The sequence below is a fragment of the Sebastes fasciatus genome, chromosome 14, assembly GCF_043250625.1.
Source record: "Sebastes fasciatus isolate fSebFas1 chromosome 14, fSebFas1.pri, whole genome shotgun sequence".
Classification (NCBI taxonomy): Eukaryota; Metazoa; Chordata; class Actinopteri; order Perciformes; family Sebastidae; genus Sebastes; species Sebastes fasciatus.
The window spans coordinates 25904069-25925408 of record NC_133808.1 but is presented as its reverse complement, the minus strand read 5'-3'; the positions used below and the strand labels follow the sequence as shown (position 1 = coordinate 25925408).

Here is a 21340-nt window from a genome sequence, read left to right as displayed (position 1 = left end):
TAGAACACCGTGAACATGGAACATATTGTGAGTACAATATGTCCTGGCTCACAATTATCCTGGCGTTGGAGATGATTACTTGCTCTTATTTTCGAGAGAACACGGCCATCAAATACGAGTCAGTTCAGTCATTAGTGCTCCTATAGAGTCACATATTTTGCCGTATTTGAGGCCTGTTCGGCAAACAATTTCTTCAATTTAGTGTACTTTCTCAAGACTGACTTTTTCGCCTGTAAACTTTGAGACATACTCTCACGTGAATCCACGTGGTGGATGAAGTACCTGAATGCCACACTTGAGTAAAAGTACATATCTAACCAGAATATGACTTTAGTAGAAGTTCAAGTCACCTATTAGAATTTGACTGACTGATATTTACTGTACTTAAGTGCATTTAATATCAGAAAATTACAATACTTAAGTATTGAAAGTAAAAGTAAGTAAATACTGCTGAGAGTTATGAAGTTTATTCATCTAAACATATAGACCACATTAAAATGGAGGCTACATTACACTTGAAGAAAAAAAAACTTAAAAAACTTAAAGTAGTGCTGTCAAAGTTAACACGATAATAAAGTCTTAACGCAAATTTGTTTTAACGCCACTAATTTCTTTAACGCATTAACGCAATTGATCTTTCTATGGACACAACAATGGACAATCATGCAATTAATAGAAAGATCAATTGCGTTAATGCGTTAAAGAAGTTAGTGGCGTTGAAACGAATTTGTTTTATTATCGCGTTAACTCTGCCATATTTTAAGTCCCTCAAGTTTTGAAGATCCTCCTTTTTCTTCAAGTGTAATGTAGCCTCCATTTTAATGTGGTCTACATGTTTAGAGGAATAAACTTCACAACTCTCAGCAGCATTTGCTTGTACTTTTACTTTCAATATTTAAGTATTGTAATTTTTTTTATATTAAATTCACTTAAGTACAGTAAATATCAGTCAGTAATATTCTAATAGGTGACTTGAACTTCTACTAAAGTCATATTCTGGTTAGATATGTACTTTTACACAAGTGTGGCATTCAGGTACTTCATCCACCACGTGGATTCATGTGAGAGTATGTCTAAAAGTTTACAGGCGAAAAAGTCAACCTAGATAGATTCGTTAAAGAAAGTCACCATGACAAAAAAAATCATAAAAACATGCTCGATTTTGATAATATTGTTGGATATTGGTTGTTTTAGAAGAGGTTTTAATAATTAAAAAAAAAAAAATCAGTACTTTATATTGCCACAGAGGAAGATGAGAACTCAGATAGGAACTACAGTATGAGGGGGAAAAGCTGTCTTTTATATATGAAATGTTGTTTAAATGTACTTTGGAGTTGTAGGTATTTATTGGTTGGTTAACGTTATTATCAACTAACTATAATTTTTATTCCTACATGGTGAAAGTTAACCAAACTAAACAGCAAACACTGCTCACACATTTGGAGCTCACATAAGCAAAATGGCATACTTCAAGTATATATAAAGCATATCATAAATCATGCTTTCTAAACACATTTTCTAATAATTCATAGTTTAAAGATCATGCAGATAAAAATTGTAAGAGCTCAAGCAATGACACACAGTACGATCAATATGATTATTATTATATATGATCTTTATTATACATATTATTTACACTGAGTCATAGTTATTCGAATAGAACTTATTTATTACACTTTCTGTAAGGTGATGTAAATCTTAAACTCTTAAGACAAACAAAACCATATTCCACATATTTGTTTTTGAAAAATACACACCATGTAATGTACATTACTGTATTTACAATTAATCAGATATGTCACAGTCATTTACAACAAAAATAAGAAAATAAGAAAATATCACATTTCAACTGATAGCTGGCACTCATATCAATCACGTTCATTTCTAGTAGTTGATCTATTTCGTATGATTTATTTATTTATTTAAAAAGGATCCCTGTTAGCTGATACCAATGGCACCAGTTAGTCTTCCTGGGGTCCGAAATCAATTATATTATGATTATCATGTACATACTATATACAAAAGTCTCATCTTACACAGATGCACGCTGTAGTGAGGATTTCTAATGAACAATCTCCTTCCAGGGACTGAGGTCAAACTCCGGGATTTTGCTACATTTAGTGTAACCGGATCGTCTGGGCCGGTACTGGAAGGGCTGGGCTGGTACCTCAGTGATACCGGTGTTGTCACAGATGATGCGGGCGAGTGAGGTCTGTTTCAGGGAGTACCTCTGGTCCTTAGTGAAGACTCCCTTGTTCTCCCACCAAAATCTGAAATTGACAGTTTGTTCATGTTTGAAAGTGCGACTAACACAGCTATCTCCACATCTTCAGTACATGTTTAGTTCAGTGCTTACCGGTCTCCTTGGCGGACCTTCTGGAACTGGGTGGCGATCAAGCATGCAAACAGGGGTCCCACTCTTCCTCCAGGGACAAACGGTTCAGCCACTCCTCCCAGCCACACATCGATGTTGTCAGGTTTGCGGTAGAGAGAAATCAGTTCCTTGGCCAGCTTTCTGTTTTTCAGCACTTTTGACAGCTCCCGACGATTTCGTGGCTGTGACAGCCCACAGAACTTCCGCCATTCGTTGTAGCCTGAGAAGGGACACAAAGGGAGAAAATATAGCCATGTTTAAGATAACGTATGATCGGTAATGCCTGGAAAGGCTCAGATGCAGACAAAATCAATAGAAAGACTAAATGAGAGTAGTACCAGGGAGTCCATGGTCTCTGCCTCTCTGCAGGTTGAGGGAGGCCAGGTCCAGTGCCAACTGGCTGGAGAATTGAAACAGTCTCTCCCTCAGCTCATCAGACAACATGTTATCCTGCGTGTTCAGCTTGGCTTTACTACCCACCAGGCCCCTGATGATTGGGTCCACACCACCTGAAGAATACAAGGGAAGACATTTTAAGTGTTAACTACTGCAGGCTGTTCTCATACACCGTTCATGTATAAGACCGGGGAACGTCGCGTATGGAAGCGGTCAGGGTGGATTGGTGGTAACCAGTACAGTTTTTACAGTTTGGTACCAACAGTCCATTGTAAGTAGACAATTGTCTGCTTGCATAGCACACTATAGCAGCCAATGCTCCTACATCAGTATTATTGCAATAAACCCTCCAGCCATCAGTGGCAGCACTGACTGCTGAGCAGCGCTCCTGTCAGGAAGCAAGTAAGAAATGATTCACCCTACTGAAATCACCTGCACTCAGTTGGACTAAGTCATGCATTCTCTCCTGTCTGATGTTCATCTTTCCTCTAGTGATTTAATATTTCCAATTAAGATGAATACTAACAAGTTAAAGATCTTGGCCATACCTTCAAAGGTGATCCTCCACGGTGTGAAGAAGGCTTTGTGCAGCAGTGGGCTGGGGTAATCCCGGTGCTCCTGGTACTGCTCATTGAGACGAAACATGAAAGGCTGAACCATCAGGTGGGCGAATCTGTAGGCAGCCGTGGCGAACACATTGGCGATCCTGGGATCCACGTTTTCATCATAACCAGGGTAGGTGGACAGATGACTGGTAATGAAGTCCGGACCAACAATGTGAAGTAAGTAGTCTCTGTAAGTCAGAACCTATAAGAGACAAAAAAGTTTAGTTACCTAAACCATTCAAAGACATACCATCCATCCCTTAAATCATGAATGCAAAATTTCCCCTCTCTAACCTGTGAATATCCTCCCATGATCTTGCGCGATTCCTGGTACAGTGTCTCTCCGTCCCAGTGAGGGTTGAGTTTGGCCAGAGCACGTGCCAGACGGTTGTGCTCACGCATGAACAGTGTGTGAACAGCGGTCAGACCAATGTGCTCGTTGGTGCGCTCGTCACCTGGGGGACAAAGCAGACGGCTGCTTTTAATAACCACAATTATGGGTTGACTTACCTCAGCTGTGTTAACCATGACAACCACAATGTGTCATACTTGAGATCGAGTTATTGGTATTGTATTCTACATACTGTTGTACATATTATGTAAAAAACATCCTACATCAGTGTTTTTGCTGCCACTCACCAGCTACAAAGCAGGGCACCTCCACTGCATTAACGTCTTTAGTAATGCGGGCTCGGTTGGCACATATGCTGGAAGCCATGGGGGCGAAGGGCAGGAGCTCGCGGCCGTTGTCTTCGTACTGAGAGTTGACCCTCAGCAGGCCCTTATCTGAGGTGAGGTTGCGTAGGAAACGAGCTTTGACATCGTCTGCACCGTACACCTGACCTGCGTCGATGAAAGCTGTGAGAGAGTTCATCTGCTGACGGACGGTGCTTGCACCAAAGACGTGGCCTGTGTTGCCGGAACCACAAGCTGCTGATGAGCGGAAGAAGGGGATGCACTCCTTTGAGTTCCTGCCAAAGCGGGGGTCGTTCCTGGGAATCTGTTCAGATGACAAGATGCAGTTAGCATGTGTGTGTGTTTTAGACGTATTCATGTCTTTTTCTTGTGTAATGCGACGACACTGACCTGAATGGGGAAGCAGGGCTCTGTACGTTCACAGCTCTTCTCACAGTCAATACCCGTATTGAATGAACGGATGACAGGAGAGTGAGGAGTGAAGGTCATGTCGTGGTCAGTCCACTGGCCGAATATTGTCACCATGTGAGTGTAGAGTGGGTCGCTCTCCACATCAGAGTTTTCTGTTCGCAGAATTCTGTTGGACACTTCCCGTACCTGAAGATAGGATGTAGACAATGAGCATATATTATCTATACAAAAGGTACCTTAAAGGGAAATTTGAGATTTGTCTCAAATCATAACATGGCAAACTCGAACCCAACAGGCAACAATCAATGTGTCAGTGTGTCAGTGTGTTGACTTGACTATGACTTGCCCCAAACTGCATGTGGTTATCATAAAGTGGGCATGTCTTTAAAGGGGAGACTCATGGGTACCCATAGAACCCATTTACATTCACATATCTTGAGGTCAGAGGTCAAGGGACCCCTTTGAAAATGGACATGACAATTTTTCCTCGCCAAAATAATACTGTATATATACTGTATATCTATATAGTACCAAAGGAAGAAGACGTCTGTTGACTCTCCGCTTAGGGTCCCAGCCTTTGGGCAGAGAGATTCTATCCTGGTACTCAGCAGGGAGCCAGCGGGTGAAAGGTGTGTTGGAGGATCCCCAGAGAGTGTTGTTTCTAGGAAAGAAATAAGAATTTGATAATTTATTCAATTAATTATTACATTCTCTTTGTCTCGCAGACTGGCAATTACTGTATACTCCCATTTGTAACAAACAGACAGAGAAGTGGGAGGAAAGTCTTTGGCAAGATTAACTTTGGCCCCAGGGTAAACAAATCAAGCAGCCAGTTAGCTGTGGACATATTTGTCACTTGTTCTTTTCCTTCACCTGTCAATCTCAAAGTTGCTACTTAGCAGCTGCCTCACCTGTTGTTGCAGACGCTGCTTGCAGTGCGAAACTTGTTTAAGTTAGGAGTGGTCTTGCAGGAAGGGAGACGATGTCGGGGAGTGCAGCCTGTCAGATCAGCAATGACCTGCAGATCCTCCTCAGAGATCAGATCTAATCAACAGAGACAGGAAGTAAAAAAATTAACAAAGCTGTGACTTGCAGCCACCTGTATGAAAAATTAAAAGAACCTATTTCGGATACACACCTGTGGCATTGATGGAGCGTTTTTGACGTCCATGTGAAGACCTCTTGATCAGTTTAATGGCATTATCCATATAGTCAGCAGCACGCACGGCAGTACGGGTTAGCCCAACAGGCTGCTTCAACAACCGCAGGATGTCTGAAGGACTCACTGCATTCCTCCTCACACGATCAACGCTCCTGTGTTGCGTGGAAAGATTTGCATGCATGATTTGAATGCAGGCCTATATTATATCGTCACATTTATTTTTTCTATCACTGCAGAACTTGTGCAGCAGTTCAGCAGGTTTGGTCACTCACTCTCTTCTGGAGTACTCATAAGCTGAGTCCACTGTGGCCTTGGCTTCAATCACGGCTCTTTCGATGATACTTCTGCTCAATCTTGGTTCTGAAGGCACATAACATCTTTCAGTTAGTCTGCTTTCTGCTGTCGTAAACACAATCCAGTCACCTTTCTCCGTGGTTTCTTTATTTTCTCATTCTCTGTTAATATTGATGTTTTTTTAAGTAGGTTACTGAAGCTACAATGCAGGTTTCTTTCAGGTGCACAATATCAATTTAGTAATTACAGCAAAAAACTATCGTGTTCATCTGTGACCTTCTGTATTTAGCTTTGATCAAAAATGGCAAAATAAGCTGTAGAAAGAGGCTTTTTATACACATTTATAATGACTGTATTTATTTAACTCAGTGTGATCGAGGTATTACTCACCAGCATTCACGTGGTTTTGTAAACACAGGTAAAGACCCGCAGCTATCAGGCACAAAAAGCTCTTCATCTCTGAAAAAGACAGACATATTCCTGTTAAATACACGCCAATCAACTGATAAAATACTGAATATACAAGAGAGCATGGTTGACTGAAGTACATCTGCTATTCGTAAGCGTGAAGAAAAACTATACAAAAGTTAAAAAGTTAGGCAAGAAGAAGCTAGACCGCTGTACCTGGGATGTTTTGGAAGTCCCACTCTGATCCTCCAGCTGCAGTCAGGAGTCGGTGTCTCAAACTAAATTTTGTTGGTGTATATATACACAGGTTAGAGTGGCAGGAAACACCCATTTGCCACGCCTGAGGCATCATTGTTTGATCAGGTTCCAAAAAATGACATGTGGTTGAACAGGAAACTGTTACAGCATGAAACCATCTCTAAAATAATGAACCCAACAGCAATACAAAAACACTAACACTGGTCAGAACATTGGTCAAACCTCAGCCCAGTATTTCACCAAGCGCTATATTGACTCCCACTGACTTCTTGTGTGTTCTGAATGTTAATCATACACATTATTAAGTTAAAAGCACAACTGACATATAGCGAGTTATGAAAAAATGCACAAATGCAAACAGAGCCTAGTTCAGAAGAATTATCTGGGTGAAACACCCCTGAAATGATTGGATGCATTGGATGTTTCTGAACCAAAAATAAGTTTCATATCAGTCTCGTATCACGCTTGCAGAAACGCAATGCCAAGTGTTTAACGTTGTGAAACGATTGGTTAGGTTTACGCAACAAAACTACTTGGTTAATGTAAAAAAAAAGCCTGTGTTGTTTTTCTTTACTGCTGATGAAGACAGATAGGACCAAATATGAGGAAACAAACATTAAAAAAGAGACAAATTTCCAGTTTAACAAAAGAGGCCAAGATAATGATGAAGGTGTGACAAACATGTGGACTGGCAGAGTCCAAATATAGGTCGAAACAAACGCATGCAACAACAATAATGGGAATTACCACCAGCAGCACACAGTAGTCATGTTCAGAGATTATTAGATTACATAACAGCCTTCATGGCTGAAATAGTACAACACATAATGCCAAAACCATCTCCAAATCTTATTATATATTTATTTGCTAATTAGGCCTATTCATTGAGAAAGTAGGCATGAAACAGGTTTTGAATCATTTAGCCACAATAATAAAGGCTTTTTTTTTTTTACTTTTATACCTACAGTATTTACTAAATCAGTGTGCCTCGATTTCTTTTTCTCTCTTGTGAACATTGTTGCTTCGTGTTATCACTGTCACATTCAATGATATAAGTTGTTTTTTGGCATGTTAACCTTCTGGTCTCTTACCATAATGTCTTCGTGACAGTTGTTGATGTTATTTACCAATCCACTTCCTCAAACAAGAAGTATGGCAAATTCTTCACCACTTCATTAAATAATTATTATTTCATTGGTCTGTTGAATTTGCCAGCTCCAATTAGCCTAGATGCATACCAGGCAGTCTCGGTGAATCACTAAGTGGCTTTTAAAGTTTGGCATCTTTTATTTCCTCATGCTTCTACTATCTGCCAGTCCATTCCCGTCAGTGTAATACCGAAAAAGACCCTGACACGCAAACTATTCCCGACTGTTAGGCCTGCTATGCTTCCTTTAGATAGATAGTTAGAGGTTAGATACTTTTTAAGAAACGAAATCATCTTCCTTGTTATTTTAAATGGGAGTTTGTCTGTCACAGAACCAGGCTGGTTTCATACACTGTTCGCAGCTATATATACGAAAAGTAATGTACTGTAATTCGTATATATCCCACAAAATCAATTTGTGTGTAATTAACATAATCGTGGACCAGGAAACATAAAGAGCGGTAAACGCTGTGTAGGGAGGAGGTTGGGGTGGATGAGTGACTCAAAAAATACCAGACTTTTTCCCAGAACACCCGCGTTCGTGTTCCGTGTGAAACCAGAAGTACACGTTGATTTATTTGTCGCATAACTGACATACTTAAGTAGCGTCACTTCCGGAGTCAATTGAACCCAAACCACGATCTTTTCCTGATCCTAAACAAGTAGAAGTCAACGTTTAATTTCGAAAATACTGTATGCATGTAACGAGCAAAAATTGACACGTGTTGCAGCATTTTTGTTGGAAAACGAACGAAAAAGGAGGAATAACTTTTTCACATGATATCATACAAACCGTGGTATAAGAATACGTTGACAGGAGTTATGTTACCAGCTTATCAAGACTCTCTGCTGTCTGACAAAGCCACAACATGGTCCAACTTACAGTTAGTTTACTAAACAGTGCAACTAGTTCTCATCCCAACTTGTCACAAACTGCCGCCCCTTGGCGTCACTCTAAGTTTAGGCAACAAAACCACTTAGTCAGGTTTAGGAAGAAACTACATGGTTGGACTTAAAATGACTAGGGGTCTCCTGGATGAAAGTGTTTGGTGTTTGTTGGACCCATCCACCATCCACCACCCCTCACACCCAGCCTATGTGTGTCTTTTTGCTCTGAGTGATTGCTGTTCAAACGGGATGCAGAGGATGGATTGATCTTAATGGAAAGTCCGGTGTGTCTCATACAGATACTTTGTGCAGCAGTTTCACGCTGATGGCCGAGACAAAGCCTCGGTATTTCACCGAGAACAGAATGAACAGTAAAAGTTCCTAAGCTCAGCTAAGGACAACTGTGGGAGTTGATACCACTTAGTTTTATCGATCTTCTCTGTCCGCACAAAACAAATATTTCCCTGAATGTTGAACTATTCCTTTAATCAACATGATTCGCATTTAATATGAGAAACAATAATCTTTCAGAAACATAAAGCATTTGTGTTGCATTTTCCTCAACGGATCATCAGTTTGTAGATTATGTAATTAATTATAAACACATGGTGTGTAAGATGAAATCCAGTCTGGCTATTAATAGTGACTGCCAGGTTGAAACAAAAATAAATAAATAAAAACAAACTTCCTTTACTTCAGGTAACAAAAGTTAATAAATGCATCACTGCACATACCTAAACACATGGAGTTTACGAGAAGGAAAAAAAAACTTCCCAGCAGTGCTCAAGCGTCATATGCCGTGCCAAGTATTTTCCATTTCAGCAGTGAAGGATGATTGACAGCTCATAAACCACATCATGTATCATAGGCCAGTAATTTGTAATTGTTCAGCACACCGAACAGGCACTGCACTAGTAATATTTAAATTTACAAAAAATATAAAAATATAATTAGTTAAAACAAACATTTGGAGGAAAAAAACTCAATAAAAGACATTTAAAGCTGAAGTCTGTTTTAGGTTTACTCTCTAGGATGTCAACATTTTCACCTTTACATCCTTGAGCAGGCTTGTCAAACTGCTCGGAGCTAAAAGAGCTAAAACCTGTGTCTTGGTGAACAGCAGCCGGGTGCTGTGACTTGTTACCATGAGCTTGCCGGACATAGTTACAGCATGTAAACCAGAATTCATTGTTGTAACATATCTGTGTTATTGATCTTCTCATCTAACTCTTGGCAGGAAAAATGAATAAGCCTATTTCCCAAAATGTTAGAATATTATTTAAAAATACTGCCAGCCGTTTCCCAAACCTACTGCCAAATCTGCAGCTGGATTCCATTCATTTCAACACACAAAGAAAACCGATTTTCAGTGACTTGAAAAATGTGTGATACAAGCCACCGTGACAAAGTCAGAACGTCCTTGAAAGCAAATTCAAAAACAGTTTCCATATAGTAACTGTATTATCCTTTGTGAGTAATAATAACACAACAAATTATATAAAGGCAATTAACACTTCACTTTAAAGGTTGTCAAGTTACTTTCAAGCCTTTGGCTTATCGTGTAAAGGAAAAATAAATATATGCAGTTTGAAGATATCAGACTAACACCTGCAAATCCACCAGTGTGGTCTTTTTAATGAGTTCATCTGGGTTGACACAGCTGAATGTGAGCAGCTGATCTTCAACAGTGGTGTAATGTAACAAAGTCAGAATACTTTATTACAGTATTTAAGTATTTTTTGAGAGTATTTGTGCTTTTTAGTTTGTTTTTTTTCTGTCAACTTTCACTTCTACTCCACTACATTTCCAAAATAAAATGTGTACTTTTACTCCGATACATTTCCCCTAAGCATCTTCGTTACTGGTTGCTATTGCAAGCAAACAGTGGTCCAAGCAAGCAGTGCAAGTTATATCATTCACGTGATGCGCAAGTGCAAACAAAGTGCTCTCAAATCCGTAGTTAAGTTGCGATTTCCACTCAAATCCAGGTAGGTTGCATGTCAGATCATCATGCTACTTCCATTTTAATGTGGTCTACATGTTTAGAGGAATAAACTTCATAACTTTCAACAGCATTTACTTGTACGTTTACTTTCAATACTTAAGTATTGCAATTTTCTGATATCAAATGCACTTAAGTACAGTAAATATCAGTCAGTCAAATTCTAATAGGTGACTTGAACTTCTACTAAAGTCATATTCTGGATAGATATGTACTTTTATTCAAGTGTGGCATTCAGGTATTTCATCCACCACGTGGATTCATGTGAGAGTATATCTAAAAGTTGACGGGCGAAAAAGTCAGCCTTAAGAAAGTACACTAAAATGAAGAAATTGTTTGCCGAACAGGCCTCAAATACGGCAAAATATGTGACTCTATAGGAGCACTAATGACTGAACGGACTCGTATTTGATGGCCGTGTTCTCTCAAAAATAAGAGCAAGTAATCATCTGCAACGCCAGGATAATTGTGAGCCAGGACATATATTGTACTCACAATATGTTCCATATTCACGGTGTTCTAGGCCATAATAACTAAATTAGAAGAAATGCTAAGGCTTATGTTATATTATAAAAGCTTCTAAGGAGGTAGAAAATCCATGCATTTTGAGGATATTCAGAGTGGCTCTGACATTTCTGTATTTGCCCACCAGGCAGGATAGTTGTGCCGCAGTCTGATGCCCTGCAGCTATTCCAGGGAGAAGGGTGTTAAGAAGTAGCCTTAACAATTATTGATTATTACTGCAATTCAATTTTCATAATATTCACTAAGTGCAGTGAGACTGTGTTGCATTATGTGGATAGATTTGTTAAAGAAAAACACTATGACTAAATAAATAAAAACATGCTAGATTTTGATAATATTGTTGGATATTGGTTGTTTTAGAAGAGGTTTTAATACTTAAAAAAGATCAAATCAGTACTTTATAGTGCCACAGAGGAAGATGAGAGCTCAGAGAGGAACTACAGTATGAGGGGGAAAAGCTGTTTTTATATATAAAATGTTGTTTAAATATACTTTGGAGTTGTAGGTATTTATTGGTTGGTTAAAATTATTATCAACTAACCATCATTTTTATTCCTACATGGTGAATGTTAACCAAACTAAACAGCAAACACTGCTCACACATTTGGAGCTCACATAAGCAAAATGGCATACTTCAAGTATATATAAAGCATATCATAAATCATGCTTTCTAAACACATTTTCTAATAATTCATAGTTTAAAGATCATGCAGATAAAAATTGTAAGAGCTCAAGCAATGACACACAGTACGATCAATATGATTATTATTATATATGATCTTTATTATACATATTATTTACACTGAGTCATAGTTATTCGAATAGAACTTATTTATTACACTTTCTGTAAGGTGATGTAAATCTTAAACTCTTAAGACAAACAAAACCATATTCCACATATTTGTTTTTGAAAAATACACACCATGTAATGTACATTACTGTATTTACAATTAATCAGATATGTCATTTACAACAAAAATAAGAAAATAAGAAAATATCACATTTCAACTGATAGCTGGCACTCATATCAATCACGTTCATTTCCAGTAGTTGATCTATTTCGTATAATTTATTTATTTATTTAAAAAGGATCCCCGTTAGCTGATACCAATGGCACCAGTTAGTCTTCCTGGGGTCCGAAATCAAGTACATTATGATGATCATATACATACTATATACAAAAGTCTCATCTTACACAGTAAAATCAGACGCCCTGAGATGTAGCTGTCTTTTGTCAAACCGCTGTAGTGAGGATTACTAATGAACAATCTCCTTCCAGGGACTGAGGTCAAACTCCGGGATTTTGCTACATTTAGTGTAACCGGATCGTCTGGGCCGGTACTGGAAGGGCTGGGCTGGTACCTCAGTGATACCGGTGTTGTCACAGATGATGCGGGCGAGTGAGGTCTGTTTCAGGGAGTACCTCTGGTCCTTAGTGAAGACTCCCTTGTTCTCCCACCAAAATCTGAAATTGACAGTTTGTTCATGTTTGAAAGTGCGACTAACACAGCTATCTCCACATCTTCAGTACATGTTTAGTTCAGTGCTTACCGGTCTCCTTGGCGGACCTTCTGGAACTGGGTGGCGATCAAGCATGCAAACAGGGGTCCCACTCTTCCTCCAGGGACAAACGGTTCAGCCACTCCTCCCAGCCACACATCGATGTTGTCAGGTTTGCGGTAGAGAGAAATCAGTTCCTTGGCCAGCTTTCTGTTTTTCAGCACTTTTGACAGCTCTCGACGATTTCGTGGCTGTGACAGCCCACAGAACTTCCGCCATTCGTTGTAGCCTGAAAAGGGACACAAAGGGAGAAAATATAGCCATGTTTAAGAAAACGTATGATCGGTAATGCCTGGAAAGGCTCAGATGCAGACAAAATCAATAGAAAGACTAAATGAGAGTAGTACCAGGGAGTCCATGGTCTCTGCCTCTCTGCAGGTTGAGGGAGGCCAGGTCCAGTGCCAACTGGCTGGAGAATTGAAACAGTCTCTCCCTCAGCTCATCAGACAACATGTTATCCTGCGTGTTCAGCTTGGCCTTACTACCCACCAGGCCCCTGATGATTGGGTCCACACCACCTGAAGAATACAAGGGAAGACATTTTAAGTGTTAACTACTGCAGGCTGTTCTCATACACCGTTCATGTATAAGACCGGGGAACGTCGCGTATGGAAGCGGTCAGGGTGGTTTGGTGGGACCAAAAATATGGCACTTTTGCCCAGGAGACCAGTACAGTTTTTACAGTTTGGTACCAACAGTCCATTGTAAGTAGACAATTGTCTGCTTGCATAGCACATTGTAGCAGCCAATGCTTCTACATCAGTATTATTGCAATAAACCCTCCAGCCATCAGTGGCAGCACTGACTGCTGAGCAGCGCTCCTGTCAGGAAGCAAGTAAGAAATGATTCACCCTACTGAAATCACCTGCACTCAGTTGGACTAAGTCATGCATTCTCTCCTGTCTGATGTTCATCTTTCCTCTAGTGATTTAATATTTCCAATTAAGATGAATACTAACAAGTTAACGATCTTGGCCATACCTTCAAAGGTGATCCTCCACGGTGTGAAGAAGGCTTTGTGCAGCAGTGGGCTGGGGTAATCCTGGTGCTCCTGGTACTGCTCATTGAGACGAAACATGAAAGGCTGAACCATCAGGTGGGCGAATCTGTAGGCAGCCGTGGCGAACACATTGGCGATCCTGGGATCCACGTTTTCATCATAACCAGGGTAGGTGGACAGATGACTGGTAATGAAGTCCGGACCAACAATGTGAAGTAAGTAGTCTCTGTAAGTCAGAACCTATAAGAGACAAAAAAGTTTAGTTACCTAAACCATTCAAGGACATACCATCCATCCCTTAAATCATGAATGCAAAATTTCCCCTCTCTAACCTGGGAATATCCTCCCATGATCTTGCGCGATTCCTGGTACAGTGTCTCTCCGTCCCAGTGAGGGTTGAGTTTGGCCAGAGCACGTGCCAGACGGTTGTGCTCACGCATGAACAGTGTGTGAACAGCGGTCAGACCAATGTGCTCGTTGGTGCGCTCGTCACCTGGGGGACAAAGCAGACGGCTGCTTTTAATAACCGCAATTATGGGTTGACTTACCTCAGCTGCGTTAACCATGACAACCACAATGTGTCATACTTGAGATCGAGTTATTGGTATTGTATTCTACATACTGTTGTACATATTATGTAAAAAACATCCTACATCAGTGTTTTTGCTGCCACTCACCAGCCACAAAGCAGGGCACCTCCACTGCATTAACGTCTTTAGTAATGCGGGCTCGGTTGGCACATATGCTGGAAGCCATGGGGGCGAAGGGCAGGAGCTCGCGGCCGTTGTCTTCGTACTGAGAGTTGACCCTCAGCAGGCCCTTATCTGAGGTGAGGTTGCGTAGGAAACGAGCTTTGACATCGTCTGCACCGTACACCTGACCTGCGTCGATGAAAGCTGTGAGAGAGTTCATCTGCTGACGGACGGTGCTTGCACCAAAGACGTGGCCTGTGTTGCCAGAACCACAAGCTGCTGATGAGCGGAAGAAAGGGATGCACTCTTCTGAGTTCCTGCCAAAGCGGGGGTCGTTCCTGGGAATCTGTTCAGATGACAAGATGCAGTTAGCATGTGTGTGTTTTAGACGTATTCATGTCTTTTTCTTTTGTAATGCGACGACACTGACCTGAATGGGGAAGCAGGGCTCTGTACGTTCACAGCTCTTCTCACAGTCAATACCCGTATTGAATGAACGGATGACAGGAGAGTGAGGAGTGAAGGTCATGTCGTGGTCAGTCCACTGGCCAAATATTGTCACCATGTGAGTGTAGAGTGGGTCGCTCTCCACATCAGAGTTTTCTGTTCGCAGAATTCTGTTGGACACTTCCCGTACCTGAAGACAGGATGTAGACAATGAGCATATATTATCTATACAAAAGGTACCTTAAAGGGAAATTTGAGATTTGTCTCAAATCATAACATGGCAAACTGCAGCCCAACAGGCAACAACAGCTGTCAGTGTGTCAGTGTGTTGACTTGACTATGACTTGCCCCAAACTGCATGTGGTTATCATAAAGTGAGCATGTCTTTAAAGGGGAGACTCATGGGTACCCATAGAACCCATTTACATTCACATATCTTGAGGTCAGAGGTCAAGGGACCCCTTTGAAAATGGACATGACAATTTTTCCTCGCCAAAATAATACTGTATATATACTGTATATCTATATAGTACCAAAGGAAGAAGACGTCTGTTGACTCTTCGCTTAGGGTCCCAGCCTTTGGGCAGAGAGATTCTATCCTGGTACTCAGCAGGGAGCCAGCGGGTGAAAGGTGTGTTGGAGGATCCCCAGAGATTGTTGTTTCTAGACAAAGAAATAAGAATTTAATAATTTATTCAACTAATTATTACATTGTCTTTGTCTCGCATACTGGCAATTACTGTCTACTCCCATTTGTAACAAACAGACAGAGAAGTGGGAGGAAAGTCTTTGGCAAGATTAACTTTGGCCCCGGGGTAAACAAATCAAGCAGCCAGTTAGCTGTGGACATATTTGTCACTTGTTCTTTTCCTTCACCTGTCAATCTCAAAGTTGCTACTTAGCAGCTGCCTCACCTGTTGTTGCAGACGCTGCTTGCAGTGCGAAACTTGTTTAAGTTAGGAGTGGTCTTGCAGGAAGGGAGACGATGTCGGGGAGTGCAGCCTGTCAGATCAGCAATGACCTGCAGATCCTCCTCAGAGATCAGATCTAATCAACAGAGACAGGAAGTAGAAAAATTAACAAAGCTGTGACTTGCAGCCACCTCTATGCAAAATTAAAAGAACCTATTTCGGATACATACCTGTCGCATTGATGGAGCGTTTTTGACGTCCATGTGAAGACCTCTTGATCAGTTTAATGGCGTTATCCATATAGTCAGCAGCACGCACGGCAGTACGGGTTAGCCCAACAGGCTGCTTCAACAACCGCAGGATGTCTGAAGGACTCACTGCATTCCTCCTCACACGATCAACGCTCCTGTGTTGCGTGGAAAGATTTGCATGCATGATTTGAATGCAGGCCTATATTATATCGTCACATTTATTTTTCTATCACTGCAGAACTTGTGCAGCAGTTCAGCAGGTTTGGTCACTCACTCTCTTCTGGAGTACTCATAAGCTGAGTCCACTGTGGCCTTGGCTTCAATCACGGCTCTTTCGATGATACTTCTGCTCAATCTTGGTTCTGAAGGCACATAACATCTTTCAGTTAGTCTGCTTTCTGCTGTCGTAAACACAATCCAGTCACCTTTCTCCGTGGTTTCTTTATTTTCTCATTCTCTGTTAATATTGATGTTTTTTTAAGTAGGTTACTGAAGCTACAATGCAGGTTTCTTTCAGGTGCACAATATCAATTTAGTAATTACAGCAAAAAACTATCGTGTTCATCGGTGACCTTCTGTATTTAGCTTTGATCAAAAATGGCAAAATAAGCTGTAGAAAGAGGCTTTTTATACACATTTATAATGACTGTATTTATTTAACTCAGTGTGATCGAGGTATTACTCACCAGCATTCACGTGGTTTTGTAAACACAGGTAAAGACCCGCTGCTATCAGGCACAAAAAGCTCTTCATCTCTGAAAAAGACAGACATATTCCTGTTAAATACACGCCAATCAACTGATAAAATACTGAATATACAAGAGAGCATGGTTGACTGAAGTACATCTGCTATTCGTAAGCGTGAAGAAAAACTATACAAAAGTTAAAAAGTTAGGCAAGAAGAAGCTTGACCGCTGTACCTGGGATGTTTTGGAAGTCCCACCCTGATCCTCCAGCTGCAGTCAGGAGTCGGTGTCTCAAACTAAATTTTGTTGGTGTATATATACACAGGTTAGAGTGGCAGGAAACACCCATTTGCCACGCCTGAGGCATCATTGTTTGATCAGGTTCCAAAAAATGACGTGTGGTTGAACAGGAAACTGTTACAGCATGAAACCATCTCTAAAATAATGAACCCAACAGCAATACAAAAACACTAACACTGGTCAGAACATTGGTCAAACCTCAGCCCAGTATTTCACCAAGCGCTATATTGACTCCCACTGACTTCTTGTGTGTTCTGAATGCTAATCATACACATTATTAAGTTAAAAGCACAACTGACAAATAGCGAGTTATGAAAAAATGCACAAATGCAAACAGAGCCTAGTTCAGAAGAATTATCTGGGTGAAACACCCCTGAAATGATTGGATGCATTGGATGTTTCTGAACCAAAAATAAGTTTCATATCATTCTCGTATCACGCTTGCAGAAACGCAATGCCAAGTGTTTAACGTTGTGAAACGATTGGTTAGGTTTAGGCAACAAAACTACTTGGTTAATGTAAAAAAAAAGCCTGTGTTGTTTTTCTTTACTGCTGATGAAGACAGTTAGGACCGAATATGAGGAAACAAACATTAAAAAAGAAACCATCTCCAAATCTTATTAGATATGTGTTAGCTATAATTAGGCCTATTAATTGAGAGAAATTTCCAGTTTAACAAAAGAGGCCAAGATAATGATGAAGGTGTGACAAACATGTGGACTGGCAGAGTCCAAATATAGGTCGAAACAAACGCATGCGACAACAATAATGGGAATTACCACCAGCAGCACACAGTAGTCATGTTCAGAGATTATGAGATTACATAACAGCCTTCATGGCTGAAATAGTACAACACATAATGCCAAAACCATCTCCAAATCTTATTATATATTTATTTATTTACTAATTAGGCCTATTCATTGAGAAAGTAGGCATGAAACAGGTTTTGAATCATTTAGCCACAATAATAAAGGCTTTTTTTAAACTTTTATACCTACAGTATTTACTAAATCAGTGTGCCTTGATTTCTTTTTCTCTCTTGTGAACATTGTTGCTTTGTGTTGTATCACTGTCAGATTCAATGATATAAGTTGTTTTTTGGCATGTTAACCTTCTGGTCTCTTACCATAATGTCTTCGTGACAGTTGTGGATGTTAATTACCAATCCACTTCCTCAAACAAGAAGTAGGGCAAATTCTTCACCACTTTATTACATAATTATTATTTCATTGGTCTGTTGAATTTGCCAGCTCCAATTAGCCTAGATGCATACCAGGCAGTCTCGGTGAATCACTAAGTGGCTTTTAAAGTTTGGCATCTTTTATTTCCTCATGCTTCTACTATCTGCCAGTCCATTCCCGTCAGTGTAATACCGAAAAAGACCCTGACACGCAAACTATTCCCGGCTGTTAGGCCTGCTATGCTTCCTTTAGATAGATAGTTAGAGGTTAGATACTTTTTAAGAAACGAAATCATCTTCCTTGTTATTTTAAATGGGAGTTTGTCTGTCACAGAACCAGGCTGGTTTCATACACTGTTCGCAGCTATATATACGAAAAGTAATGTACTGTAATTCGTATATATCCCACAAAATCAATTTGTGTGTAATTAACATAATCGTGGACCAGGAAACATAAAGAGCGGTAAACGCTGTGTAGGGAGGAGGTTGGGGTGGATGAGTGACTCAAAAAATACCAGACTTTTTCCCAGAACACCCGCGTTCATGTTCCGTGTGAAACCAGAAGTACACGTTGATTTATTTGTCGCATAACTGACATACTTAAGTAGCGTCACTTCCGGAGTCAATTGAACCCAAACCACGATCTTTTCCTGATCCTAAACAAGTAGAAGTCAACGTTTATTTTCGAAAATACTGTATGCATGTAACGAGCAAAAATTGACACGTGTTGCAGCATTTTTGTAGGAAAATGAACGAAAAAGGAGGAATAACTTTTTCACATGATATCATACAAACCGTGGTATAAGAATACGTTGACAGGAGTTATGTTACCAGCTTATCAAGACTCTCTGCTGTCTGACAAAGCCACAACATGGTCCAACTTACAGTTAGTTTACTAAACAGTGCAACTAGTTCTCATCCCAACTCGTCACAAACTGCCGCCCCTTGGCGTCACTCTAAGTTTAGGCAACAAAACCACTTAGTCAGGTTTAGGAAGAAACTACATGGTTGGACTTAAAATGACTAGGGGTCTCCTGGATGAGACTCCTGGATGTGTTTGGTGTTTGTTGGACCCATCCACCATCCACTACCCCTCACACCCACCCTATGTGTGTCTTTTTGCTCTGAGTGATTGCTGTTCAAACGGGATGCAGAGGATGGATTGATCTTAATGGAAAGTCCGGTGTGTCTCATACAGATACTTTGTGCAGCAGTTTCACGCTGATGGCCGAGACAAAGCCTCGGTATTTGACCGAGAACAGAATGAACAGTAAAAGTTCCTAAGCTCAGCTAAGGACAACTGTGGGAGTTGATACCACTTAGTTTTATCGATCTTCTCTGTCCGCAACAAAACAAATATTTCCCTGAATGTTGAACTATTCCTTTAATCAACATGATTCGCATTTAATATGAGAAACAATAATCTTTCAGAAACATAAAGCATTTGTGTTGCATTTTCCTCAACGGATCATCAGTTTGTAGATTATGTAATTAATTATAAACACATGGTGTGTAAGATGAAATCCAGTCTGGCTATTAATAGTGACTGCCAGGTTGAAACAAAAATAAATAAATAAAAACAAACTTCCTTTACTTCAGGTAACAAAAGTTAATAAATGCATCACTGCACATACCTAAACACATGGAGTTTACGAGAAGGAAAAAAAAAATTCCAAGCAGTGCTCAAACGTCATATGCCGTGCCAGAAAAGGTATTTTCCATTTCAGCAGTGAAGGATGATTGACAGCTCATAAACCACATCATGTATCATAGGCCAGTAATTTGTAATTGTTCAGCACACCGAACAGGCACTGCACTAGTAATATTTAAATTTACAAAAAATATAAAAATATAATTAGTTAAAACAAACATTTGGAGGAAAAAAACTCAATAAAAGACATTTAAAGCTGAAGTCTGTTTTAGGTTTACTCTCTAGGATGTCAACATTTTCACCTTTACATCCTTGAGCAGGCTTGTCAAACTGCTCGGAGCTAAAAGAGCTAAAACCTGTGTCTTGGTGAACAGCAGCCGGGTGCTGTGACTTGTTACCATGAGCTTGCCGGACATAGTTACAGCATGTAAACCAGAATTCATTGTTGTAACATATCTGTGTTATTGATCTTCTCATCTAACTCTTGGCAGGAAAAATGAATAAGCCTATTTCCCAAAATGTTAGAATATTATTTAAAAATACTGCCAGCCGTTTCCCAAACCTACTGCCAAATCTGCAGCTGGATTCCATTCATTTCAACACACAAAGAAAACCGATTTTCAGTGACTTGAAAAATGTGTGATACAAGCCACCGTGACAAAGTCAGAATGTCCTTGAAAGCAAATTCAAAAACAGTTTCCATATAGTAACTGTATTATCCTTTGTGAGTAATAATAACACAACAAATTATATAAAGGCAATTAACACTTCACTTTAAAGGTTGTCAAGTTACTTTCAAGCCTTTGGCTTATCGTGTAAAGGAAAAATAAATATATGCAGTTTGAAGATATCAGACTAACACCTGCAAATCCACCAGTGTGGTCTTTTTAATGAGTTCATCTGGGTTGACACAGCTGAATGTGAGCAGCTGATCTTCAACAGTGGTGTAATGTAACAAAGTCAGAATACTTTAGAGAGAATAGGGGCCCACTTCATGTCAAACTCATTTTGACAGGTGAGACTAATCAGGAATTTCCGGAACGAATTGGAATTTCCGGAACGAATTGGCTTCCTGTATCCCCCCTCATACCGGAAACCACGCCCACCCCCCTTTTTTCCCACGCTACATCATGGTAGGCGTATTTCCCCCCTCCTCCGTGTGAATTTTTTAATCCGCCGGAGGCGGGGGGTAAAAAAAAAATGAGAGGGGAGGGTGGGGTTTTTTAAGATAGAATAAAGTGGATTTTTCATTCTTTCCTCCTACCTTGTACTCGGCATGGATCCTCAAGCGTTGATTACGATTGAAATGGAGAATTGTAAGCCTTTGGAAGAAGAAGAGGCTTCGTCTTCCTCTAACAGAAAACCTTCTGATGGCTGGTCCTCATCATTGCTCAGTCAGACGCCTGTAACAGTTTATCAAGATGTTACTGTGGTACCAGGAGCTCCAAAGAGATGTATGATGTATCTGTGCCGTACTCAGATGCCTCCTCCTTCAG

The 21340-nt window shown here is 40.2% G+C and overlaps 2 protein-coding genes across 3 annotated transcripts; both read right to left on the bottom strand.

Annotated features, from left to right (window-relative positions):
* Positions 1-1648: 1648 nt before the first annotated feature.
* On the bottom strand, positions 1649-16996 carry LOC141781730 (eosinophil peroxidase-like). Of its 2 annotated transcripts, XR_012596937.1 has the most exons (14): positions 16948-16996; positions 16714-16782; positions 16302-16389; positions 16007-16182; positions 15780-15912; positions 15399-15528; positions 14849-15055; positions 14404-14764; positions 14059-14219; positions 13708-13966; positions 13074-13244; positions 12718-12955; positions 12335-12631; positions 1649-2012 (listed from the first exon to the last, which is right to left on the bottom strand). XR_012596937.1 is itself a non-coding variant. In XM_074657525.1 (13 exons), exons 2-13 carry the CDS (start codon positions 16778-16780, stop codon positions 12424-12426), a joined length of 2199 nt encoding a protein of 732 aa, XP_074513626.1. In that variant the 5' UTR covers positions 16781-16782; positions 16948-16996; the 3' UTR covers positions 11980-12423. The 2 variants fall into 2 exon arrangements, 1 of the variants encoding a protein (XP_074513626.1); XM_074657525.1 differs by lacking the exon at positions 1649-2012 and having other exon boundaries at positions 11980-12631.
* Positions 2062-6610, bottom strand: LOC141782186 (eosinophil peroxidase-like). The gene is made up of 13 exons (XM_074658249.1): positions 6563-6610; positions 6329-6397; positions 5917-6004; positions 5621-5796; positions 5394-5526; positions 5014-5143; positions 4462-4668; positions 4015-4375; positions 3670-3830; positions 3319-3577; positions 2713-2883; positions 2357-2594; positions 2062-2270 (listed from the first exon to the last, which is right to left on the bottom strand). Exons 2-13 carry the CDS (start codon positions 6393-6395, stop codon positions 2063-2065), a joined length of 2199 nt encoding a protein of 732 aa, XP_074514350.1. The 5' UTR covers positions 6396-6397; positions 6563-6610; the 3' UTR covers position 2062.
* Positions 16997-21340: the final 4344 nt, after the last annotated feature.

Coding starts and splice junctions, on each gene's coding strand:
- LOC141782186 (XM_074658249.1), bottom strand. CDS start 6,395: ATGAAGAGCTTTTTGTGCCTGATAGCTGCGGGTCTTTACCTGTGTTTA. Junction 5,144..5,393: donor AGCAGCGTCTGCAACAACAG/GTGAGGCAGCTG, acceptor TTTCTTTCCTAG/AAACAACACTCTCTGGGGAT. Junction 2,271..2,356: donor AAGGTCCGCCAAGGAGACCG/GTAAGCACTGAA, acceptor TGTCAATTTCAG/ATTTTGGTGGGAGAACAAGG.
- LOC141781730 (XM_074657525.1), bottom strand. CDS start 16,780: ATGAAGAGCTTTTTGTGCCTGATAGCAGCGGGTCTTTACCTGTGTTTA. Junction 15,913..16,006: donor ACGCTCCATCAATGCGACAG/GTATGTATCCGA, acceptor TCTGTTGATTAG/ATCTGATCTCTGAGGAGGAT. Junction 12,632..12,717: donor AAGGTCCGCCAAGGAGACCG/GTAAGCACTGAA, acceptor TGTCAATTTCAG/ATTTTGGTGGGAGAACAAGG.